This window comes from Erinaceus europaeus, chromosome 6 (assembly GCF_950295315.1).
Source record: "Erinaceus europaeus chromosome 6, mEriEur2.1, whole genome shotgun sequence".
Classification (NCBI taxonomy): domain Eukaryota; kingdom Metazoa; phylum Chordata; class Mammalia; order Eulipotyphla; family Erinaceidae; genus Erinaceus; species Erinaceus europaeus.
The window spans coordinates 65,122,030-65,148,431 of NC_080167.1; the positions used below are offsets into that span (position 1 = coordinate 65,122,030).

The window sequence follows — 26,402 nt, forward strand, 5'->3', positions numbered from 1 at the left end:
AAGAAAAATATCATTCTTCCACTTGGTCCAGAAACTGGCTCTGTGCTTTTATTGTAAAATAAAGGGAAAGAGTGTCAACAAATACATTTTCTTACAAACAGTTCCACAATAAGGAGTCTTATCCCCAGAGCCAGCATATGGGAACAAAAGACAGACGTAATCACAGTGTTTTTGTCTTAATCCTTGCCTTTGGAAGTGAAGGGTTTATGGAGTATTTGTACTGCCTGTCATCCTGGACCTTTTCTTTTCTTTTTTGTATCATTCTAGTTGGAAATGCATGTTTTTCCTTGGTGAGAAAGGAACGTGTTCTGGAGGAGAGCTGCTTTGACTATCCAGGTGGGCTCTGTCCTGAGCTGGGAGCCCACCTCATGGGCCAGGGCTGGCCTGGAAGTGAGCCGGGAAGGGAGCTAGGGAAACACACACACACGCACACACACACACACACGGGTACACACACACGGGTACACACACACACGGGTACACACACACATGGGTACAAACACACGGGTACACACACACACGGGTACACACACACACTGGTACACACAGAGACACACACACGGGTACACACACACGTGTACACACACACACACTGGTACACACACACACAGAGACACACACACGGGTACACACACACAGACACACATACGGGTACACACACACAGACACGAGTACACACACACACATGGGTACACACACACGAGTACACACACACGAGTACACACACATGGGTACACACACAGAGAGACACACACGGGTACACACACACACGGATACAAACACACACGGGTACACACACAGACACACACACGGGTACACACACAGACACACACACGGGTACACACACACGGGTACACACACACGGGTACACACACACACACAGACACACACAGACACACGGGTACACACACATGGGTACACACACGGGTACACACACACACACACGGGTACACCCATTTTTGGAAACTGTTCGGTAGTTGCTTTCCTTCTTTCTTTTTTTCCTCCAGGGTTATTGCTGGGGCTCAGTGCCTGCACCGTGAATCCACTGCTCCTGGAGGCCATTTTTTCCACTTTTGTTGTCGTTATCATTATTGTTGCCACTGTTGTTGTTGAATAGGACAGAGAGAAATGGAGAGAGGAGGGGAAGACAGAGAGGGGGAGAGAAAGATAGACACCTGCAGACCCGCTTCACTGCTTGTGAAGTGACCTCCCACACACATACACACACAGGTGGGGAGCCAGGGACTTGACTAGGATCCTTACTTCAGTCCTTGTGCTTTGTGCCATGTGCACTTACCGCCCAACCACCCCCTCAGTTTTTCTTTTTTTTTTTTTTTGAAAATTAATTTTTTAATATATTTATTTATTTCCCCTTTTGTTGCCCTTGTTTTCTTATTATTGTTGTAGTTATTATTGATGTTGTAATTGATGTCATCATTGTTAGGACAGAGAAATGGAGAGAGGAGGGGAAGACAGAGAGGGGGAGAGAAAGACAGACACCTGCAGACCTGTTTCACAACCTATGAAGCGACTCCCCTGCAGGCAGGGAGCCGGGGGCTCAAACTGGGACCCTTATGCCAGTCCTTGCACTTTGTACCACGTGTGCTTAACCCACTGTGGTACTGCCCGACTCCTTTTTTTTTTTTTAACTAGACATATTGGGCTGGTCGAGTAGCTGACTTGGTTACTGAGCTGCTTTGCCATGTGCGTGACCCAGGTTCCAGCCCCCACTGTACTGAGGGAAGCGTCGCTGCTGGGGTCTCTTACTCTCTCTGCCTCTATCTGAAAAAAAAAATGAAATCAAATCAAACGTATACTTCCAGGGAGGGGGGTTTAGATAGCATAATGGTGATGCAAAGAGACTTTCATGCCTGAGGCTCCAAGGTCCCAGGTTCAATATCCCTAAGCCAGAGCTGAGCAGGACTCTGGGAAAACAAAACAAATGTATTTTCCATTACACCCAGCATCCCCCCCCCCCTCCCCTCCACACACACACACGTAATTCCCCAAAGAACATGAGAGTGCCTTCCTACCCAGGACAGGGACATGTTCATCACTCTGCCTGTAATAAAAGCCTAGAGACACTGCAACACTCAGCAACAACAGGCTGGTTATGGGCTGTGGGAGAGGAACATGGCTGCCTCTCAAACCATGTGTTCAGTCAATAAAGCTGCAGGCCAGGGTAGCCAGGTGCGTTATCCCAGTCATGGAGTGATCTGAGATCCGAATCAGCAGTCACAGCTGCTCTTCCTGTGGACTTGTTAGGATGACTTGTCCAGGGTGGTCCAGGAGGTGGTGCTGTGGATAAAGCATTGGACTCTTAGGCATGAGGTCCTGAGTTCAGTCCCTGGCAGCACATGTACCAGAGTGATGTCTGATTCTTTCTCTCTTTCTTTCTTTCTTTCTCATTAATTAACAAATAAAATCTACATTTATTATTATTTTTTTCCAGAATAAACTTTATTGGTCTCTTTTTCCGCTCACATCATGTAAACAAACAAGGAACTCTTTCCCCATCCCCTTAACTCCCCCCGCCCTCCCCTCCCTGGGTAGAGGAGGGGTGAGCGCTGACTCTTATTTTTTTTAAAGGGCAGGGGTAGATAGCATAATGGTTATGCAAACAGACTCTCATGCCTGTGGCTCCAAAGCCTCAGGTTCAATCCTCGGCACCACCGTAAGCCAGAGTTGAGTAGTGCTCTGGTGTTTGTCTCTGTCTCTCTGTGCATCTCTCTCAAAAATAAAGTAAATAAAATATTTAAAAAAAAGAAACCCAGGGAAGTCTTGGGGGTGACAGTCTGGTGCCTGGGGTGGGAGAACTCACACACTGTGTGTGTGTGTGTGTGTGTGCAATTTTAATGAGAGATAGAGAGATGCCAGCTTATGGTGGTGTCAGGAATTGTACCTGAGGGAGTCGGGCTGTAGCTCAGCGGGCTAAGCGCAGGTGGCGCAAAGCACAAGGTCGGCATAAGGATCCCGGTTCGAGCCCCCGGCTCCCCACCTGCAGGGGAGTCGCTTCACCGGCGGTGAAGCAGGTCTGCGGGTGTCTGTCTTTCTCTCCCCCCCCCTCTGTCTTCCCCTCCTCTCTCCATTTCTCTCTGTCCTATCCAACAACGACGACATCAATAACAATAACTATAACAACAATGAAAAACAACAAGGACAACAAAAGAGAAAATAAATAAATAAAATATTTTTTTAAAAAAAGGAATTGCACCTGAGACTTTGGAGCTTCAGGCATGAAAGTCTTTTTGCACAACCATTATGCTGTCTCCCCCACCCCAAACTCACACAGCCTGAATGTTAATGTTAAGTGTGTATATTAAAGTTTAAGCATCCAAGAGACAGGAAAAGGCAGAGCCCTGACAACAAAGCTAACAGGAATTCTCCTAGTCGGACCCAAAATACTACAAAAAGAATTTACCCTCAGATTCAGGGTGCAGTTCTTCAGAAATACTGAGCTCCAAGGTTGAATGTAGAGAAAGTAAATTCCCAGAGTTGGTTGATGGTTTTACTTTGTTTATTTTATTTATTTATTTTTAAATTTTTTTTATATTTATTTACTCCCTTTTGTTGCCCTTGTTGTTTTATTGTTGTAGTTATTATTGTTGTTGTCGTTGTTGGATAGGACAGAGAGCAATGGAGAGAGGAGGGGAAGACAGAGAGGAGGAGAGAAAGATAGACACCTGCAGACCTGCTTCACTGCTTGTGAAGCGACTCCCCTGCAGGTGGGGAGCCAGGGTTCGAACCAGGATCCTTATGCCGGTCCTTGTGCTTTGCGCCACCTGCGCTTAACGCGCTTACTTTGTTTATTTTTTAAGCATTTTATTCATTTTGTTGGAGATGAAATGAAAGAGATATAATAATAATTATTATTATAAGTATAGGGAGAGACCCAAGGACTGCTCAGCTCTGGTTTACGTTGGTGCTGGGGAGTGAAGCTGGGCACTGTGGGGCATCAGGCAGGAGAATCTGGTCCACATCTGCTGGGCTATCTCCCAAACCCAGCTGGCGTTAATTTTAAAGCCACACTTGGCGTGAGGAGGACATAGGCTAGCACGAAACAGACAGAGGCCCACATTACTTAAAAGGCTCATTCTCCTTAGTGTTTTATTGTGGACTGGGTGCAGCAAGTTCTAGTAAATTCTGAGCACGGGCAATGTGGGGGCAGTGCTGTGTGTGTGTGTGTGTGTGTGTGTGTGTCCTTGAAATGCGGGGTCACATTAAGTCTGAGAGAACAATGTCCCTTTCAGCCTAGAAAGTGGGGTGCTGGTGCCCCCCTGTGCCGAAAGGACACAGCCAGCCAGCGCCTGTCCCTGAGGAGAAGAAGGTGTCCCAGAGAAGGGTTGGCCTGGTGGCAGTGATCCAGTGCTCCAAAGGCAGCATGAAGGGAGAGAGACATAGCCCAGAGGGGGGTGTCTAGTCCTTAAGATGGATGTGAAAGGCAGCTGAGGGCTGGAGAGACAGCTCACCTGGGGGAGGGGTGTCTGCTTTGCCACAGGTCACCCAGGCTAGAGCCAGGCCCCCCATAGCACTGTGGTGCTGTGGTGACACTCCCTTCCTACCTCTGTCTCCGTCTTTTCTGCTTGTCAGCTGCTCCAGCAACAATAAAAAGCAAAGGACAACAACAGTATGTCACAAAGGGCAGGGGTAGATAGCATAATGGTTATGTGAAGAAACTCTCACGCCTGAGGCCCTAAAGTCCCAGGTTCAATCTCTTACACCACCTTAAACCAGAGCTGAACAGTGCTCTGGTAAAGAAACAAAACCAGGGAGTCCGGCAGTAGCGCAGCAGATTAAGCTCACATGGTGCGAAGCCCAAGGACTGGGGTAAGGATCCTGGTTTGACTCCCCAGCTCCCCACCTGCAGGGGAGTCGCTTCACAGGCCACAGGCGGTGAAGCAGATCTGCAGGTGTCTGTCTTTCTCTTCCCCTCTCTGACTTCCCCTCCTCTCTCAATTTCTCTCTGTCCTATCCAACAACAATAATAACTACAACAATAAAACAACAAGGGCAACAAAAGGGAATCAGTAATAATAATTTAAAAAAACAGTATGTCATATACATGAGCACAGAGGCACCCTTTTTGTCAGGGAGCAGGGAGGAACTCTGAGTCTGTCACCTGAGTGAGGTGACTCCTGGCAGGTTGGCAGGAGCTGGGCAGAAGGCAGCCACCCTGAGGCTCAGTATGAGTGACCCCCATCTGCCCCCAACTCTGATTCTTCTGGGTTCAGGACCTGGTGTCACTGTGGACTCCACTGCAGATGGTCTGTCTTCCCCGTGAACACTGACGGAAACCCAGCCTGTTCTTTGTCCTACAGAGCAGGTCCTTTGGGGTTAGCTCTTGCCTTCCAGAAGCAACTGGAAGGGGGACAGGGCAGAGAAGGGGGAAAGGAGAGGAGGGCTGGGAAGGGGAGAGACAGGCCACTTGCCAAGACTGCAAAAGACTTCCGATGACTATAACCAAAGTACAGCTCCAACTGCTCCTTTAGAACAGCAGACTGCAGAGAAATGCATCTTACCAGGGGGAGGGGAGGGGAGGCGGGTGGTGTACCTGCTTAAGCACACACATCACTGAGTGCAAAGACCCAAGTTTGAGCACCTCACTCCCCACTTGCAGGGGGTCTGCTTTATGAGCGGTGAAGCAGGTCTGCACATGTCTTAATCTCTCTCTCATTTTAAGATTTTGTTGGTTGGTTTATTCATTTATTTACCAGGGTTATGGCTGGGGCTCGGTGCCTGCACTATGAATCCACTGCTCCTGGAGGCCATTTTCCCCATTTTGTTGCCCTTGTTACTGTTGTCATAGCTGTTGTTGGTGGTGGTATTTATTTATTAATGAGAAAGATAGGGAGAGAGAAAGAACCAGACATCACTCTGGTACATGTGCTGCCAGGGATGGAACTTGGGACTTCATGCTTGAGAGTCCAGTGCTTTATCCACTGTGCCACCTTCTGGACCACTCCCCCCCCTACATATCTCCCCCTCCTCTCTCAATTTCTCTCTGTCCTATCCAATAAAATGGAAAAAAAATGGCCATCAGGAGCAGTGGATTTGTAGTGCAGGCACCAAGCCCCAGCGATAACCCTGGAGGCAAAAAAAAAAAAAAAAAAGGAAATAAAAAAAAGGAAAAGAAATGCATCTTATTTGACAGCAGGGCTGGAATGTTCCACCAAGCCCGGCAGGCTCCTCTGACCTCACAACTGGCATCCAACTGTCCTCTCACTTTTCAAGGCAGCCTGTTGGAGCCACAGTCCTTCCCCTCCTGGGAGAGAACCCATTATCCTGGCCTCTGTGACCTGTGACCACGGGGACCCTGGCCTGCCTGTCCCTTGGTGCTACTCCCTCCTCCCCAGTCCTGGGAACCTGCCAGGCTCTGAATACAAGAGCAGATCTGGGATCCCAGGCTGCTCAGCTCCTGCTGGCCTTCCAGCATCCTGCCTAATATGCAGGGGTGGGGGTGGGGGGCTTGGAAGCCTCCAGCCTTATAAGGAGTCCTTCCCCCGGATGGGAAGAGGGGCCTGGCAGGCACTGGCTCTCTCCACCTCGGCAGGCTAGTTTGCTGTAAACAAGGCCTTCGCCTGAAGGCAGGGCTCCACTTCAAGCCACCAACTCTGCTTCTCCCCCTCTTGAGAGAACCAGGCTGCTCAGGGGACCTGGGGACCAAATTCAGTAACACCACCTCCCCCCATCCCTCCCACAGCAAGAGCCCAGGACTGCCCTGGGGGACAGGGCCTGCACCCACTTGCCTATGCTAGAGAAGGTCTCATTTCTCAAGGATAGCCAGGCCCTTCAGCTAATAAACACTAAGTGGCATCATTCTGGGGTGTCACCAGGACAGAGGCCACAAGAAAGAACAGGGCTCTGACTGCTGGGCCTTCTCTGTGGGAACAATGAAGAGAACACCCCAGAGAGTCCTACATTCAAGTGTCCCCTCCAGGAAGTGTCCGATCCTTGCGTTTGGCACTATGTGCATTTAACCTAGTCGGTTACTGCCCGGCCTCTTCCAGGAAGCATCTGGTCCTTGCACTTGTGCATTTAACCCAGTGGGTTAATGCCTAGCCCCCTCCAGGAAGCATCTGAAGCAGGGTGGCTAGTACAGCTTTGGGCCCAAAGTGACAGGTCTCTCTCTGCCTCTCTGGTGCCCATCCCCCTTTGTCACTTGGGGGAGAACCCCTGCAGGAGCCCGGGGTCCACGGGCACTGCACCGACCCTGCTGTGTGCCCTTTCCATGACTCCAAGTCAGTGAGGGTTGTGGGGAAGTCATCACAGACCCCCAGTGAGTGACAAGCAGACTCTGGCCACTGTGTCCTTACCTTGGCTGGGCCTCCCGTTCTCAGCTGCCCTGGGCATGGCTCACTTTCCACTCTGCAAGCTGCTTGTCTCCCTTTGAAACAATCTGTGTGTCCCTTTGAGAATCAAAGCCCCAAACCTCCTCTGAGGTCAGAATCTTGGCACTTAAGTGGAGCCAGGGAGCCAGCCACCTCTGGCCCAGAGCCAGGGACCAGGGGACAAAGCCTGGGGGTAGGTTGTGCTCCTGCAGGAGCTAGGGTCAAGCAAGGCCAGAGCAGGACACAGCTTCCTTCCAGCAGGTAGACTCAGCCAGGAGGGCGAGGGCCTAAGGTCCACACTGGGAGGTGGGAAAGGCCACCCCCGCATCTGCAGTGGTGAGCCTGTGTGGCCAGGCCAGGCCAGAGATGCCGGCTGTCACCATTAGCCTTTGGTTCCATAGTCCCCAGCAACCTGTGTCTCTGTCTGCAGAATTACCAATCTTCTATGCGGAGAGCCACATGGTCTGCGTCCTGAGCTCTCCCTGCCACCACCCCCTCCTGTCAAGTGCCTGAGAGGGCAGAGCAGACAGGTCAGAAGCCACTGGGTATTACCCTGAGGAGAGGCAGGGGGCACCTTCATCAGGACAGGGGGTAGGAGGAGGGCTGTTAGGGCAGGTGGGCAAGACCCCGGCCCCCCTCCCCACTTCATGACTGTCAACTTGGGGCGAGTGCTAATAACAGGTGTCCTTTTTTCAGGTGTAGCTTGCACAGGGACAACGGGGAGGGAAGTGCTATGTGCTTTGTCAGGGTTTAGATTCATTTTGCTGAGGAAGTCTCTTCCTCCATTAAGCTGTGGGATGGCTCCTTCTCTTTTGCAGGTTCTTTAATGAGAAGGTAACAAAGAGTGGCCCAGGACGTGGTGCAGTGGATAAAGCATTGAATTCTCAACCATGAGGTCTCGAATTCAATTCCCAGCAGCCCACGTACCAGAGTGATGTTTGATTCTTTCTCTCTCTCCTTTCTTTTCTTTTTTTTCTTAATATTTTATTTTATTCACTCATTTATGAGAAAGATAGGAGGAGAGAGAGAAAAACCAGACATCACTCTGGTACATGTGCTGCTGGGGATTGAACTCAGGACCTCATGATCAAGAGTCCAGTGCTTTATGGACTACACCATCTCCCAGACCACTTCTTTTTCTTTTTCTTTTTCTTTTTCTTTTTTTTTTTTGGCCTCCAGAGTTATCAGTGAGGCTCGGTGCCTGCACTATGAATCCACTGCTCCTGAGGCCGTTTTTTTCAATTTTGTTACCATTGTTGTTGGAGAGGACAGAGAGAATCAAGAGAGGAGGGGTAGACAGAGGGAAACACAGACACCTGCAGGCCTGCTTCACAGCTTGTGAAGTGACCCCCCTGAAAGTGGGAAGTCCAGGGCTCTGAGAATCCTTAGGCTGGTCCTTGTGCTTCACACTAGTGTGCTTAGCCTGCTGTGCTACCACCCAGCCCCTCTCCTATCTTTCTCATGAATAAATAAATAAATTCATAAAAAAGACATATATTGTGGTAACATTTCTTTCTTTTTTTTAAAATCTTCATTTATTTATTGGATAGAGACAGCCAGAAATTGAGAGGTAAGGGGGTGACAGGAAGGGAGAGAGACAGAGAGACACTTACAGCCTTGCTTCACCACTCGCAAAGCTTTCTGCTTGCAGGTGGGGGACCAGGGGCTCGAACCTGGGTCCTTGCGTACTGTAACACATGCGCTCAACCAGGTGCACCACCACTCGGCCCCAGTGTGGTAACATTTCTTTAAAAAAAAAAATAGGGAGTTTGGCGGTAGCGCAGCGGGTTAAGCGCACGTAGCACGAAGCACAAGGACTAGTGAAGGATTCCGGTTCAAGCCCCTGGCTCCCCACCTGCAGGGGAGTCGCTTCACAGGCGGTGAGGCAGGTCTGCAGGTGTCTGTCTTTCTCTCCCCCTCTCTGTCTTCCCCTCCTCTCTCCATTTTTCTCTGTCCTATGCAGCAACAACGACAAAAATACTAACTACAACAAAAAACAACAACAAGGGCAACAAAAAGGGAAAATAAATAAATAAATATTTAAATAAATAAGTGGTCCAGGAGGTGGCACAGTGGATAAAGCATCTGACTCTCAAGCATAAAGTCCTGAGTTCAATCCCCGGCAGCACATGTACCAGGGTGATGCCTGGTTCTTTCTCTCTCTCCTCCTATGTTTCTCATTAATAAATAAATAAAATCTTTTAAAAAAGGTAACAAAGATGTTAGAAAGCCATACTGAAGCTGCTGACACTCTACCCCAGGGACCCCTCCCTCCTGCAGAGAGAGTGTGACACTCTGCAGTCTCTCTGGCCAGTTCTCTCAGAAACAGGGACGACAGAGTCAGAAGGAAATTAAGCCCTGCCACACTGTAATAGCACCACAAGATCCGGTGCTTTAAAGCAGAAGGGCACTCTGGAATTTCTTTTATGGTGTCAAAAAGGAGACAGTCTGCAGGGCTCTGCTAAGAGACAACGGGGAGGAATGAATGAAGTGACAGTGCCCGCTAACCCCAGAGAAATGGGGCCTCCTTGTGCTCTCTGTGGTGGCCTGCCTTGGGCCATAACAGGAGAGGGAGGGAGGTGTGTCCTGTTCTGCTTCCTTCATAGGTTACAGAACCTTCAGGCCTGGGTGCAGGAAGTGAATTAGAACCTGGCTGGGGACACAGGAACGGCTTCAGGATCAACAACCCTGAGTCAGTAAGGCGATAAACACCCAGACACAATGCATTAGGAGGAAGACAAGGTTACTTATCCTGGGATATTAGGATAAATTTCCTCTGGTCCAGGAGGTGGTGCAATGAATAAAGCACTGGACTCTTAAGCTAGAGGTCCTGAGTTCAATCCCCGGCAGCACATGTACCAGAGTGATGTCTGGTTGTCTCTCTCTCTGCCTATCTTCTTAATAAATAAATAAAAATTAAAATAGAAAAAAGAAAGAGAAAGAGGGAGAAAGAAAGAGGGGCCAAGCAGTGGTGCACTCGGCAAGTGTGCACATTACAGTGTGTGAGAACAAGGGTTCAAGCCCCTGGTCCCCACCTGCAGAGGAAAATCTTTTTTTTAAAATTATATTTATTTATTTTCCCTTTTGTTGCCTTTGTTGTTTTTATTGTTGTTGATGTCATTGTTGTTGGATAGGACAGAGAGAAATGGAGAGAGGAGGGGAAGACAGAGGGGAAGAGAAAGACACCTGCAGACCTGCTTCACCGCCTGTGAAGCGACTCCCCTGCAGGTGGGGAGCCGGGGGCTCAAACCGGGATCCTTACGCCGGTCCTTGTGCTTTGCACCACGTGCGCTTAACCCTCAGCCCTACCGACTCCCAGAGGGAAATCTTTTAGGAGTGGTAAAACAAGGTTGCAGGTGTTTGTCTCTTGTTTCTTCCCCTCCCCCCTCAATTTCTCTCTATCCAATAAGTAAAAAAAAAAAAAAACTTTAAAAAAAAGAGGAAGAAAGAAAAAGAAAAAGCAAGTAAGCAAAAAAGAAAGATACCCATGCTGGGAGGGCTTGGGCAGGGTTGGGGTCATGAAGACAGGGCACCTTGGAAATGTGTGTAGAACCTCAGAGGTGGAGATGGACTTCCATCTCAGGCTTCTGGGAGCCCTAATGGTCTTGAGGTGGAGAAAACTCTGCAGGTCTCACCCATCAGTCTCAAATGCCCCCTCCCTGGTACAAGAACTAGAACAAGGTGACCTTGACCTCACCTGAGCTCTCCTCTCCAGCTTACATGTCATATGTGTCAATTGAGGAGAAAGAGTTACATGACCCTAATGGCCCCTGAATGCTCCATGAGTTTCTGTGATCTATGAGATTAGAAAGTGAGGGGCCGGGTGGTGTACATGTTACAATGCACAAGGACCCACGTTCAAGCCTCCTGTCCCCACTAGCAGGAAGAAAACTTTGCAGGTGGTGAAGTTGGGCTGCAGGTCACTGCCTCTCTCCTTCTCTATCTCCCACTTTCTCTTGATTTCTGGCTGTCTCTATCAAAGATATTTTTTAAAACGTTAAAAAAAAGCATCACAAAGGCAGAGGAGATAGCATAATGTTTATGCAAAGAGACTCTCATGCCTGAGGCTCCAAGTCCTGGGTTCAATCCCCCTCAACACCATAAGCCAGAGCTGAGCAGTGTTCTGGTGAAAAACAGGGAAAAAATAAAAATAAAGGTGTCACACACTAAATAGCACATGCATTTCTAAGAAAATCCCAGAGTGCCTTGGGCTAATAAAGGCTGCTCCCTTCACATCACAGGAGTCTGAGGACAGATTCCTCTGCTCACCCAGGGGGTGTCTTCCGGAGCTCCCGGAAGTCATCTCTGACTAGTCCCGGGGTCATCTCTGACTATCTCTTCTGTGTGACCTCATGCCCCATGGGTGGTGACTTGGATCCTACAATTATAGCTGTGTTCCAAGCAGCATTGGGTCAAACTGTTTCTTTTTTTTTTATTAATTTTTTTTCTTTATTTTATTTTAGTATTATTATTTTTACCAGAGCACTACTCAGCTCTGGCTAATGGTTATGCAGGGGATTGAACCTGGGACTTTGGAGCCTCAGGCATGAGAGTCTTTTTGCATCACAGACCCCTGCAAGCGTTAACCCGGCTTTGACCTAGCACGTTATGATTGGGCCCTCCTCAATCGCTATTGAACAGGCCATGGCCGGTGCACCGCTATGTTCCATCGCTGGGGAGCCAGAGATGACCCGAACTGACCCTGCGGCTACAGACAGACTATGACCCACATAGTCAACGACTGCCACCTCTCCAGATTCAAAGGAGGTCTCGAAACTTTTCATCAGGCTCAACCTGACGCTGTTGGCTGGCTACGGAAGAAGGGCGAACGCTAGAAGAAGAACCACTATGCTATCTATCCCTGTCTGGGTTAAGCCTGTTTCTAAGGAATCTTCCTGGAAGTCCTTTTCAGCAGTTCCATTGTTATCTCCAGAGCAGGAATGGAGGCCCGGGGCCCCACCTCATCTCTGCTAAAGGCTGGAGAGTGCACCTGCTCCACTGGGGATGGGGGTGGGGACTGGAGGACCAGGATGACTCTTAGCTGCGGGTGGGCAGGGGTGAGGCCTTGACAGTCCTGGAGAATTCCTGCAGTGAGGACCAAACACTAAAGTGTGGGGTACATTCTCAACATGAGATCGCTCTCAAAGGATTCACCTCTCTTGGTTGCAAAGTCTCTCTAGAAGCTCTGGGGCCTGGATGCCATTATTCTTTCTCCTGAGTTTTTGGAGGATGCATATGTCAACTCCATGTAATCTAAAGGAAGTTTTCTAGGGGGGCCAGGTGGTGGCTCGTCAGTGTGCAAGGACCCAGGTCCAAGCTCCTGGTTCCCGCCTGCAGGGGGGAAGCTTTGTGGTGAAGTAGGGCTGCAGGTGTCTTTCTTTTATTTATTTATTTATTTATTTTATTTTTGAGAGAGATGCAGACAGAGAGAGACACAGAGAAAAACACCAGAGCACTGCTCAGCTCTGACTTATGGTGGTATGGAAGATTGAACCTGGGACTTTGGAGCCTCAGGCATGGGAGTCTCTTTGCATAACCATTATGCTATACCCCACCCTGCAGGTGTCTTTCTCCCCCCCCCCCCCTCTCTCTCTATATATATATATATTTTTTTTTTTTTTTGCACTGCTTAGCTCTGGTTTATCAGTGCAGGGGAATTGAACTTGGGCCTTTGGAGCCTTAGGCATGAGAATCTCTTCCCATAACCATTATGCTATCTGCCCCTGCCCGTGTCTCTCCCTATCTCCCTCCTCTGTCTCAATTTCTCTCTGTCTCTATCCAATAATAAATAAATAAAAATATTTAAAAAATACTCACAGTATTTTTTTTTTCTTGAAGGGTGAGACCAGTTTGGGGGGAGAAAAGTCATCAGATCCCAGGAGACCAAACTGTTGGAGATGACCACTGAGGTTGGATGGAGTGGAGACAGAGCCCTCCTGGGCCTGAAAATCAAAGTTGCAATGATCTGCTACCACTGGAGAACTTGTTCTGAACGCTTTTCCAGAAAAACTGTTCTGAGCTGGGCTCACCACTAGTGCCCAGGCCTGGGAAAGAGCCACTTTCTAGATGCCAACAGGGAACTTGGGCCTGAAGGTCTCCTGGGGATGGGGAGGCGAGGGAGGGGCATCTCTCTCCCAGAACTCTCTGAGCCACATGCAAACAAGTGACAATAGTTCTGGGAAATGAAAAGTAAAAGTGGAGCGAACGTTCGAAGGAAGAAAGGTACCGTCTTGGCATTCGTAGTCGGCATTTCATCTGCCACAAAGCAAGACTGATGGTGAGCTTTTGATTCACTTGCTAAGTGACATTGTAACCAACAGGGCTGAGAAGTGGGGCGGAGGAAGGAAGTTCTTCAGTGCTCATGAGTGATAGGGTGACAGCCACGATGATACCCTCTCCCTCCTTCTCTTCCTTTACACTCGCAGTATTTTAGGTCCTGAGCTTCTGTTCATTCATCACGCCTAAGCACAACACAGACTCCAGGCAAAAGAAGGCTTGAGGGACAGGCGTCAGGAAACAGCATGGTGCAGAAGCTGAAGCATACTTTTGTGTGTGTGTGTTTTTTAAAAAAATATTTACTTATTCCCTTTTGTTGCCCTTGTTGTTTTATTGTTGTAGTTATTGTTGTTGTTGTTGCATAGACAGGGAAATCGAGAGAGGATGGGAAGACAGAAAGACAGACACCTGCAGACCTGCTTCACTGCCTGTGAAGTGACTCCCCTGCAGGTGGGGGAGCCGTCGGGGGCTGGAACCGGGATTCTTACGCCGGTCCTTGAGCTTTGCACCACCTGCGCTTAACCCGCTGCGCTACCGCCTGACTCCCGGGGCCTACTTTTCAAACCTCTTTTTCCGTAATCTCTTGCTTGTTCCATCAGAGCTCGGGTCACATTTCAGAAAAGGGGATTCAGAAAAAAGAGGTAGCACTGTGACTTTAGGTGAGAGAGTGGAAACATTAGAAAGAAGGATGTGGAAAGACTGCACGATGACTTGAAACTCTTAAGGATTAACTTGAAAGAGAGAGGCCTGACTGTGGTCTGGCAGGTGGCGCAGTGGATAAAGCACTGGACTCTCAAGCATGAGGTCCTGAGTTCAATCCCTGGCAGCACATGTACCAGAGTGATGTCTGATTCTTTCTCTCTCCTCTTATCTTTCTCATTAATAAATAAAATCTTTAAAGAGAGAGAGGCCTGACAATTTGACATGGTATTAGTGCAGATTAGGGAGAGGCAGGAAGAAATCTGGCAGGGGCCTTAAGTGCTGAGCACATTCAAACCAAGTGTGGATTTGCTCCTTCTCTCTGAAGAGTGGCAGCCTCCAGAAAAAGGATGTGAGGGGGAGGGAGGTTGCAAGAGCTGGAGGACCAGGACCTGGATGAGGAAGTGGGGAGCTTCCTACACAAGAAAAAGAAACAGGGGAGAGGAGGACACACTACTCGTCCGATGATCAGGAGGCTTCAAGCGCCTGTCCAACAAAAACACCACAAAGGCCACGGTCTTGGGTAACTTGCATATTGCTGTTTGGGTCCTGCATTTCCCACCTCAAATATGAGGTGCACTTTACACCCCATATTTAGAGGGGGCTCCAGAGGCACAGACAAGAGGGTTGGGGAAGGCTGTAGGTGTCAGAGATGTGTCTCCCAAGTGCTAGGCTGTGGGCAGTATCTCATGTCTAAGTCTCCATCTCGGGAAGCTTTTCACTTAAATCTATTTGCTGACTTTGCAGTTGGTTTTCTTTTTTTTTTTTTTTTAGAATGGGGGTGCTGCGGAGGTGGCACCATGGATAAAGCACTGGACTCTCAAGCATGAGGTCCCAAGTTCAGTCCCGTGAAGCACAGGTAACAGAGTGATGTCTAGTTTTCTACCTCCTGACTTTCTCTGCTTTCTTTCTCATTAATAAAGTCTTTAAAAAAAACAGTGGGGGTTCCAGGCCCTTGTGCCCCTATGATAGCACTACTCAGTGACCTTCCCTGGACTGATTTTCTCACTCTTTCATTTTAGAGAGAGAGAGGAGGAGGGGGATAAGCCCCCCTCCCAACATTACCCCCATCCTGTCCACTGTCTCAGGGGCTCAAACCTATTTTCAAATTTTTGATTATTTTTATTTATTGTATAGAGACAGCCAGAAATTGAGAGGGAAGGGGGTGATAGAGAGGAGAGAAAGACACCTGCAGCCCTGCTCCACCGTTTGTGAAGCTTTCCCCCTGCAGGTGGGGACCTGGGGCTTGAACCTGAGTCCTTATGGACTGTAGTGTGTGCATTTAACCAGCTGTGCCACCACCAAGCCCTAGGGGCTCAAACCTAGGGCCTCACACAGGCCAGGTGTGTGCCAATCTTCAAGCCCTAGCTAGACCTGCCTTTTCTCATAACTGTGCAAAGATCATGCTTCTTCCTCTTCTCTCCATGGTAACCGAGGCCATCCTCACGGCTAGAAGCAGGGAGGTCTAACACATGTCATCCATCACCAGCCCTAGTGTTCAGTCTTTCCTATCCATCTAGCCTTGTCTCCCGTTAGAAGTTGCTTAAAGCAAGATCTCTGCTAGACACCATTTAAGTTGAGTGCGTGCTCCCTGATTTGCAAATCTAAGACATCCCCCCAACAAATCCTACCATTTTATTATTTCCGCCCAGGGTATACTGATAAGAGAGTCCAGAACCAAAGGCCCGAGGGCCAGGAGCACAGCAAATAAGGCCCCTGTCACAGAGGGGGAGTCCGCCCTTCTCCCTCTGTTCTGACTGCGGGGAGGCCCACCCACCCTTCCTGAGTCTCTCTCTCTTGGATCCCCTGGATGCATACTGTACATCTTGAAGGCAGGGTGCTGTGCCCTTTGTGTCCTGATGGGTGACTGTATCCCCAGATGCAGCTGCTGTGAGCCTGCTCCCCGCGGGGGAGGAAAGTGGGTGCCCCTCCCGCGGCTCAGGAAAAGCCTTCAACAGTGGGCCGCACCCTGGATACTGCAGTATTGGGGGCGTGGTGGGGGGAGACTAGGCTGGAGGCGGGTTGTGACAGGGCCGGGTGGGGATGTCCTCAAGGCACCGCGGGCCTCGCTGGAGGCCACGTGTGTCACCAGCTGCCCGCAAGTCCTTCCGGCCTGAGGGGTAACCTGGTGTGAGGAGTGAGGGGACACCCCCTCCCCCCCCCCGCCCCAGCCGGCAGACGGCACCCGGCTGGCTGCACTCTGCCTACCGTGGTGCTCTGCCCACCTGGGACTCCCCCCTGCCTCGCCTGCCGCGCTTTGGGTGCACCTCCCAGACACCCCCCACCCGCACCGTGCCACCCTCCCTGGGCTCCCCCAGACCCCCTCCCGCCTCTAGCTCTGATTCCCCGCAGCCCCCCACCCCGGCCCCTCCCAGGCCCCGCCCCCTCCCGGACCCGCCTCCCATTGGCGCGCGGCCTGGCGGGCGGGGCGGCGGCGGCTGCAGAACTGCGGCCGCGGCGGCGGTGGCGGCGCCTGTTCGCCATGGACTCGGAGAAACAGGACTCGGAGCGCAAGGGCTCCTTCCGCACCTTCCTGGAGCACCTGTCCGGGGCCGGCAAGGCCATCGGCGTGCTGACCAGCGGCGGGGATGCCCAGGGTGAGCGCCGGGTGCGGGGGGTTTGGGGCTCGCAGAAGGGAGGATAGCAGCACCAGGAAGGTGGGGGGGGTGACCCAGGGGGGTCGGGGTGCTGGGAAGATGGAGTAACAGGGGGATCGGGGTGCTGGGAAGATGGGGGGGTCTTGGGAGGATGGGGGCGCCGGGAAGGTGGGGGACCGAGGTGGGTACGGGTCCTGGGAAGGTGGGAGGATCCTGGGAGGATGGGGGCACCGGGGAAGTGGGGGGGAGATCCGGGAAGATGGGGGCGCCGGGAAGGTTGGGGACCCGGGAGGATGGGGCGCCGGAAACATGGGGGACCCGAGAGGCAGTCTGGGGGCGTTGGAGAAGGAGCGGGAACCCAGGCTAGCGGGGACAGGCGACGAGGAGGGAGAGCCTGGATGGTGGAGGGGCGCCCGGAACCGCAGGGTCCCCTGAAGGTGTCGCCTCCAGGAGTTGCGGGTTGGGGGGTGGATGTGACTGTGGGTCCCCGCCCCGAAGGCTAGTGCGCATCCCGCCAGCTCGGTTTCGGTTGGGGTCCGAGGGCGTTCCAGGAGGACCCCTCCCACCCTGGGGTCGCAGCACAACGGCCGCCCTGGCGGCGCCATCAGCGCGCTCGCGCCCCCCTCCCCGGGCGGGTCCCCTCCCCAACCTGCCCTGCGCACCCCGGGTCTTGGAGGGGGTCTCTCGGGGAGGTCGGTCCCGCAACGCCCCATGTTCCTCCAGAGGCTCGCTACGAGGGTTCCCGCCCCGCTTCCCCCGCCCTTCCGCCTCCCGGGACGCGGGGACCAGGAAGCGGGGACTCCGCTGTGTCACCAGCCCGCGGGCGCACACGCGGGGCTCCCCCGCCGTGGGACGGGGGTCTGGCTCCCGGGAGCGGGGACCCCCAGCCCGGCCGGGGCACTGGGGGCGGCAGGTGGGCCCCGGCGGCCTGGGGAGCACGTGGGGAGCTCGCGGTCTGGGGTCCCCGGCTCCTTGGGGAGGGGGCAGCTGGGGCAGAGGCATCCCGGGGCTCCCGGGCGGGCTGGTGGGAAGCCCCTCTTCCTCAGCCCCCCACCTGCACCCTTGCCCCCGCATCCCGAGGCCGGGTACCTCGAGTCCCGGGATCCCAGGTCCCGGTGCCACAGGGATGCTCTGCGGGCTGCTCGCTGCCTGTGACCTTCCCGCGCCCTTGGGTGGTGGGCGGGGAGGCAGGTTGGGGCGCGGTGTCCGGAGCCCCGCCCAAAGGCGCCTACGTGATGCCCGGCCCGTCTGCCTCCTGTGCTTCTTACCCTGGGCTCTGGGCTCGCACAAGGTCTGGCGGCGGTGGGGGCGGGGGGGCCCTCTGCCCTTGGAGGCCTTGGCGGTCAGCGCACGCCAGGCCTGGTCCCAGGTCTCGCGGCGCCCAGTTTGGCTTCAGCGAGAAGTGACCCTGTAGATACACTTCCAGGACAGCGAACTAAGAGGAGGTGTGAGCCTGGGGCAGTAGCGGCCAGCCGACCAGAGCCCTTAGCCCCCTCCACAGAGGTTGCCCTGGGACCCTTCCCACCCCGGGTAATGGGTCCAGTGGTTTCAGAAGCAGGCATGTGGGGCTATACCCCTCAATCGAGGGCTTCTTGAGGGAGTTGCTGGGCCGGCACAGGGAACAGCCGTTGGCCCAGGAAGAGGAAATGGTCTCTTAAGTCACAGGCCCTAAGGTCAGAGTTTCAAGGTGATTTTAGAATGGAGGGGACTGGCAGAAATTTATGTGCGTCCCTCCCCCAGTTTGTGCAGCAATGGCCTTAGGCGCCTGGCTGCAGACAGCCAGAAAAGGCAGGGTGCCCCTTTCTTCTCCTGACCAGGGTCAGGGGCCCCTTTCTTCTCCTGTGCCATTAGCCAGGGCCCCTCTCCTTGGCATCTCTCATTGGCATCTCCGCTCCCTCCAGAGGCTGTCTGAGCAGTGGCCCCGGTGGCACTGCCGGCTGAGGAGTAGGATGCCAATGCCGTTCTTAGGTGCACCAGCTCCAGGCAGGCACTCTGGGCTCTCATGGGAATCACCTGGCAGCCCGATGACTGGGGAATTTCCCCCAGACAGAGCTGATGCTGCTGGCTGTTTTTCTTGGACAGCTGGGTCTGTTTTGTTTCTGTCCTGCAGCCCACTGAGTGCTGGGACACCTTTCTTTCTGAGACAGTCCCCTGGGTGTGCTCCAAGTTATTTTGGTGACGGAACATGTGCAGATCCTTAGAGCCAAGGATTAGTTCATTGCATTTTATCTATTTTTTTTAAAGATACAGGCAAAGAGTGAGAGAGACCTCAGCACTGAAGTTTCCTTCAGTGTGGTGGAGGGCTGGGCTCAAACCTGGGTCTCCCAACAGCACACTATGCAAGTGAGCTATTTCCCTGGCCTAAGCCAGGGATTCTTGGCTTGTGGGTGGGTAGTTGCACCCTCATTCTGCAACGATCCAACTTTCCCAGGGGTAGGGGGTCTTATAGCTAAAGGTCAAAGAGAGTATAAGTGCTCAAGTCAGGAGTGTTTTCTTTCTTTCTTTTGTATTAAAAAACTTTTAAATATTTTATTTATTTATTTATTAATGAGAAGATAGGAGGAGAGAGAAAGAATCAGACATCTCTCTGGTACGTATGTTGCCAGGGATCGAACTCAGAACCTCATGCTTGAGAGTCCAATGCTTTATCCACTGCGCCACCTCCCGGACCACAATTAAAAAATTTTAAGTTCAATCCCCAGCAGCACATGTACCAGAGTGATGTCTGGTTCTTCCTCTCTCTCTTCTTACTTTCTCATTAATAAATAAAATCTTTAAAAAATAAAGAAATAAATTTTTTTTAATTTTTTAAATTAATTTTATTTTTGAGAGAGATGCAGAGAGAGAGAGAGAGAGAGAGAAACACCAGAGCACTGCTCCGCTCAGGCTTATGGTGGTGCGGGGGATTGAACCTGGGACTTAGGAGCCTCAGGCATGAGAGTCTGTTTGCACAACCATTATGCTGTCTCCCCTGCCCAAAAAAAAAAAAATTTTTTTTTAAGATTTTATTTATTTATGAGAAAGATAGGAGGAGAGAGAAAGAACCAGACATCACTCTGGCACATGTGCTCCTGGGGATCGAACTCAGGACCTCATGCTTGAGAGTCCAAAGCTTTATCACTGTGCCAGCTCCCAGACCACGAATTAAAATTTTTTTAAATTAACTTTATTGGTTAGAGACAGCCAGAAATCAAGAGGGAAGGCGATGATAGAGAGGGAGAGAGACAGAGAGCCACCTGCCATACTGTTTACCACTCAAAGCTTTCCCCCTTCAGGTGGGGACCAGGAGCTTGAACCTGGGTCCTTGGACATTGTAACATGTATGTCAGCAGGCAGGTGTAAATAGCATAATGGTTATGCAAAGAGGGTCTCATGCCCGGGACTCAAGAGTCCCAGGTTTAGTCACCTGCACAACCATAAGCCAGAGGTGAGCAGTGCTCTGGTAAAGAAAAATAATAAAAATAAAATCAAGTAATAATAATAATAGAACATGCACGTTCAACCAGACGCTCCACCACCGGCCCCATCAGGGGTGTTTTCTTTCTTTATTTTTTATTCCCTTTTGTTGTCCTTGTTTTATTGTAATTATGATTGATGATGTTGTTGTTGGATAGGACAGAGAGAAATGGAGAGAGGAGGGGAAGACAGAGGGGGAGAGAAAGACCTGCAGACCTGCTTCACCGCCTGTGAAGCGACTCTCCTGCAGGTGGGGAGCCGGGGGCTCGAACCGGGATCCTTATGCCGGTCCTTGTGCTTTGTGCCACGTGCGCTTAACCTGCTGCGCCACCGCCCGGCTCCCAGGATTTATATATTATATAAGACAAACAACCCAACCAGAGTCACCCATCTCTGTTCTGAACATTCGGTCCTAAGGCTGATCATATCTCTTGTTCTCAATGTATCTTGCATCTTCACAAGAACTGTCTGGGCCGGGTGGTGGCGCACCTGATTGAGAGCACACACTACAGTGCACAAAGACCCAGGTTCAAGCCCCCAGTCCCCACCTGCAGGGGGGAAGCTTCACAAGTGATGAAGCAGGCCTGCGTGTGTGTCTCTGTCTCTCCCTTCTCTACCCCCTCCCCTCTCAGTTTCTGTCTAATATGTATATATATATATATATATATGTCTGCACATTTAGTTTTTCTCTCATCTACAATGTGCCCTGCAGAGCCCAATGAGCAGACCCCCCCCCATGACTAAGTGACACCCCTAGGACAGATTGTGTCACAGTGGGAATGACTCACAGACTGGGAAGGCGTAGGAGACCCATGGGGGTGGAAGAGATGTGGGAGCCCGGGCCTTTGTGCCTGGCAGAGCAAGAGTCTGTCCAGGGTTCACCCAGCAGAGCCTTTGTTCCCTGATGGCGAGAACTGACTTGGGGACACCTGTCTGTGACAGGCTCTGAAACCCAGGCCTGGGCCAATCCCTCCCTCTTGTGGGAGCCAGGGAAATTTGTGAGCCCCCGGTCCTGCCAGGAGCTAGGGCAGGCTGCCCATGTTCCTTCGGGCGGGGGGGGTACTCTCAGAATCTCACAGAGGATCTGGCCCACCTGCCATAAAGTGGCAAGAGACCCTGAGGCTCTAGAGTCTTGTCTTTATCAGGAGGTCGTTTCTGGAATTAAAGCAGCCCTGACTAGAAGCATCCTGTTGTCCACTGAACACACTGGGGAGTGTGTGTGTCCCCACCAGGGCTGCAGAGAGAAACTCAGACACCTGCTCTTTTAAATCCTCCAACTGGCAGGTGTTGTCTTTCCAGGAAAAACTTGTCTTCCCTCTTACTTACAGAAGTCAGAGGCTTTGCTACTGGACTCGTGCCTCTCACCAGAGAGGGCTGGCTATTCAAAATGCTCTTTTCTGACCAGAAGGCAGCTAGGTATCTGTTTGACAAAGGCCACTGGTTTCAGAAAGGGTCTTTGGATAAAGGACAGACGGTCCAGTGTCAGCACAGTAGCCGAGCTTTGGAAGGAGGCTACCTTTGTGTCTGAGAGAGCCTCTTGGGAGGGAGGACACCTGGCCCCCGCCAGGCACTTGGCATTGGCAGTGGCACTAACTCTGCTTGTTGGAGGGGAGACAGGCTGTGTCTCTTCCTGACCCTGTCTGGCCCTGTGAGGAGGGAAAGGGGAAAGGTGGCAGCTGTTCTCAGAAGTGGGAGGGGCCGGCTTGAGGACTTTGGAGTCAGTCACCTGTGTGGCTGGAACCAGGATGAGTCCCTGGCTGACTGTGATAAGAGGGCTTTGGGGCAGGGAGGGCAGGGGGCTGCACAGGGTTCCTGGAGCAGTGGGGTGGGGGCTTTGGGGTGGGGCAGGGAACACCGTGGCCTCCTGGAAGGGAGCAGGGACTGGGGAGGAGCTTGCAAGGAAGGCTCTGACCTCAGGGAGCTTTCTCTGCAGCAGGAAGGTGGCAGAGAGTGGAGGCGGGCAGGAGAAAGGACAGCAGTGTTGGGGCCAGGTGGTGGCTCCTGGTTAAGTGCTCACATTACAATGTGCAAGGACCTAGGTTCAAGCCCCTGGTTCCCACCTGTAGGGGGAAAACTTCACAAGTGGTGAAGCAGGGCTGCTGTTGTCTGTCTTTCTTCCTCTCTGTCTCTCCCTCCTGTCTCAATATCTCTGTCTCTATCCAATCATAAATAAATAAAAATATTAAGAGAAAAAAAGAGAAAGAACAACAGTATTTACCCGCTGGGTGACTGTCCCTCTAAGTGTCCCTGATCAGTGAGATTATACACACACACACACACACACACACACACACACACACACACACACACACACACACACATATCCCTCTCTCCAGAGATGCAACTGGCCTGGGGTTGACTGCCAGGGCTGACCTTGAAACTCTTCAACAGAAGGAAGAGAACCGCTGACAGGGGCCAGGTGGTGGCACACCCAGTTAAGCACACATACCACTAAGCACAAGGACCTCGTTCGAGCCCCAACTCCCCATCTGTAAGGGGGACCACTTCATGAGCAGTGAAGCATGTCTGCAGGTGTCTATCCCCCCTGCCCTTTTTTTTTTTTTTTTACCAGAGCACTACTCAGCTCTGGTTTATGGTGGTGCAGGGGATTGAACCCTGGGGCAGTGCCTATTCGCCATGAAATTGGAGCACAAGGCCTCCTTCCGCACCTTCCTGGAGCACCTGCCCGGGGTGAGCAAGGCCATCTGCATGCTGACCTGTGAGCCTCAGGCATGGGAGCCTTTGCATAACCACCATTTCAGCCCATGGACAGGGGAACCAGAGATGCCAGCTTCTTGCTCTCTCTCCACTCTGTGCCTTTGAGTGAAGTCCAGCGGGCAGTGGGATCTCAGGCTGAGTCTAGAAGTCTGAGTGACACACTCAGTTCTTCCATCTGGCAGTGGACTGGGTCCCCTGGATATGCCTAGAGTGGCCTTTTCCAGATGTTCCCCTGGCTGGCCTCTGTCATTCCTTCCTGTCCTGTCTGCCTTAAACAGCATTTCTCAAGGAGCCAGCCTGCGGCCCCTCCTCACCCTGTGCTAATTCCGCTCCCCATCCCCCAAGCTCTGGTCTGCCTGTGTCCTTCCTGAGGCTGGGGCTGTTGTTGACCTGCTCAAGCAACTTTCCAGGGCCAGACAGGGCTCTTGATCTGCCAGAGAGGTAGCCCAGCAGTTGTGGGGAAGACTAGATGCCCCATGCAGGGTGGACTGAGGGATGAGGAAAAGAAAGGAGGAATGGGGGAGTCAGGGCCAGGGCCGTAGCTCAGCGGGTTAAGCACACATGGCACAAAGAACAAGGACCGGCGTAAGGATCCTGGTTCGAGCCCCTGGCTCCCCACCTGCAGGGGAGTCGCTTCACAGGTGGTGAAGCAAGGTGGTGAAGCAGGTCTGCAGGTGTCTATCTTTCTCTCCCCCTCTCTGTCTTCCCCTCCTCTCTCCATTTCTCTCTGTCTTATCCAACAACGACAACATCAATAATAACAACAATAAGAACTACAACAATAAAACAGCAAGGGCAACAAAAGGGAATAAATAAATATTAAAGTAAAAAAAAAAAAGAAAGGAGGAATGGGTGGGTGGGCTCATGGATAAATGGATGAATGGACACTTGAACTAAGGAATTGGATGGGTGGATGGGTGGCCTGATGGAGGGATGGACAGATGGACACCTTGTGAAGTTCTGTAATTTTCCACTGACTTATGACACATGAGTGGGTGAGCTGGGTGGAGCCCAGGGCAGGGAAGGCCCAGTCGGGAAGCTTGGGTTTATGGCGAGCTGGCATCGGGCACAGTTAGTTCCTTGGGGTGTTTTTTCTCGTCACCAAGATCGTCACCAAGATTGCCGCCCGGGCTGAGGGAGATCAGGAACAAGACGGGATGTGCTTAGAGTGTGTTTTCTGGCATGTGCCAACAATGCTTTGGTGCATTCAGGGAGGAACCTCAGGGGAGGTGAGCTGAGTTAGTTCTCAGCCAGAGAGGGGAAATGTGATTTAACTTAAAAAGGGTTTGGTTGGGGGCTGCTGTGGTGCATAAAAGAATTCACAGCGGGAGCTGGGAACTGGTTTAAACAGTACAAGGTTTATCAGGGTGAAACAGGTAAAAGACAAAATAAGCACTTATCATCAAGGGTTAAGAGTACGCTACGTCCAAGTCTGAGTATAACTATACTAACTATCAAAAGTTTAGTCCCATAAGATAAATACTTATCAGCTCTGGTAAAGCTTGCTCATGGCTGTAGAGGGGTCTAAAAGTTTACCGGCCAGCAGAGTCACACGTGTTCAGTTCCCAGGAGAAGTGGCCATGGTGCACCTCTGCCAAGCTGCTTCTGACCAGGAGAAGCAGCAGCCAAAAGTGCTCCAAGTTCCATGCTTTTACACAGTCCCTTCTCTGTAGCACTCCCTCAGGGTGATGCCATTTGTATGCTAATAGTCCCCAAACTCCTGTTGGGGTCACAACATGGAAATCCACAGGGGCAGATTTGAGTACTCAGAACCTGTGGAGACCCAGCCAGGCCTGGAAGGGCGGCCTGTGGAGCTCAGTCACACAGGAGGGAGGGAGCCCGCTGTTTTACTGGTGTGAACACACCCTTTGTTCTTTACAAACGCTGCTGCTTCGCCGGGAGTGCAGTGCCTGGGCCCTGGAAGGCAGCCTCCAAGGCCTCCTCCATTGCTAAACTCTGGGTCTCTCTTCCACCTCAGCTCCTCTCTGCTGCTTCTAGATCCCGGAGCCCAGAGCAGGGCTGCCAGGCGCTGCCGTCCCTGAGGACGGGCCTGGAGTTGTGCAGATGGCGAAGGGGCTATTTCTCAGAAATCCAGGCTGTTGCTTGTAGCAGGACTGCATTTTTCCCATGGAAATAATTACAAGAGGGTGGGGATAGATAGCATGATGATTATGCAAAGAGACTCTCAGGCCTGAGGCTCCACAATCCGAGGTTCAATTCCCCTGCACCCCCACAAGCCAGAGCTGAGCAATGCTCTGGTAGGGGGGGGGGGGGGCGGGAGAGCATGGAGAAAGAAAAGAAAGAGAAAAAAAAATTGAGAGAGTGGTCTGGGAGATGGTGCAGTGGATAGTTATTGGCCTCTCATGCATGAGGTCCCGAGTTCAATCCCCAGCAGCAAGTGTACCAGAGTGACTCTTGGTTCTTTCTCTCTCTCCTTCTATCTTTCTCATTAATAAATACAAATATTTTAAAAAAAAACATGAGTTGCTTTCATACCCATGTAGAACTAAGAGAAAAGAACCCTCTGTGCCCGACTGTTGGTGAGATAACCCTTGAGTGTGGAGGGAGGTGGAGACGCCCCACCTGACCTTCCTGCACAGCCCAGGGCCCCCCAAAACTAAGCACCTCCTACCCAGGGGAACCAGCCCGCCCCTCCCTTCCCTGTGTCCAGGCCTGTGCTCCATTGCTGTCTGCGTTCAGCCTCCCAGATTTCCCTGGAAGCAGTTGAGCCTGGCAGCCCCACCCCAGTAACTCAGTTAGAATCTGGCCTCAGCGAGCTATTTCTCTCCTTCCTTCCCATTGGTGGATCTGGTGCTAGAAGAAATTGGGGGTCACATGTGACTTTAAAGTGGAAGACAGGGGCTGCTATTCCGGCTCTGACTTGATGGATTCTCTGCCCTCTGGCTAATCACTTCAGCCCCAGAGCTGACGGCTCCACCCTGGGGACCTGGCCTGGTCCTCGGTGGGATGGACGCAGTACCCCCTTGGGTACCCTGCAGTCCTGGGAGAGGCCGGCTGTGACACAGTGACAATGACACAGCAGCAAAGGCTGTCCCTCTGCCCAGCTAGACAGACATGTAGGTGCTCAGGCCCCAGAGCCCCACTGGCCACTGCAGATGAGGTCAGCAGGTGGGGGGACACCGGTGTGGGGGTGCTGGGCCAACCCTGGAGGGGTAGTTGGAGCAGGTGAGCAGACCCGGAGCGACTGAAAAGCCAGGGGCTGAGGAAGAGGAGACAAAATGAGGCTCAGGCCACTTCCTGTGCTGCCGGCGAGATAGCTCACCTGGGAGGGGGCCTGCTCTGCTGCTGTTGTGACTGAGGTTTGAGC

The 26,402-nt window shown here is 51.9% G+C and overlaps 1 protein-coding gene and 1 long non-coding RNA gene across 3 annotated transcripts in view; one reads left to right on the forward strand and one right to left on the reverse strand.

Annotated features, from left to right (window-relative positions):
- Nucleotides 1–30: 30 nt before the first annotated feature.
- On the reverse strand, nt 31–10,373 carry LOC132538953 (uncharacterized). Its single transcript, XR_009550278.1, has 2 exons — nt 7,314–10,373; nt 31–2,298 (listed from the first exon to the last, which is right to left on the reverse strand). It is a non-coding gene; the product is annotated as an uncharacterized LOC132538953 (long non-coding RNA).
- Nucleotides 10,374–16,736: 6,363 nt separating this feature from the next.
- Nucleotides 16,737–26,402, forward strand: part of PFKP (phosphofructokinase, platelet) — a 45,812-nt gene continuing 36,146 nt past the window's right edge. For both annotated transcript variants that reach the window (XM_060192386.1, XM_060192387.1), the window contains exon 1: nt 16,737–16,900. In XM_060192386.1, coding sequence (XP_060048369.1) covers nt 16,786–16,900 — 115 coding nt within the window. In that variant the 5' untranslated portion in view covers nt 16,737–16,785. The remainder of the gene's footprint in view (nt 16,901–26,402) is intronic.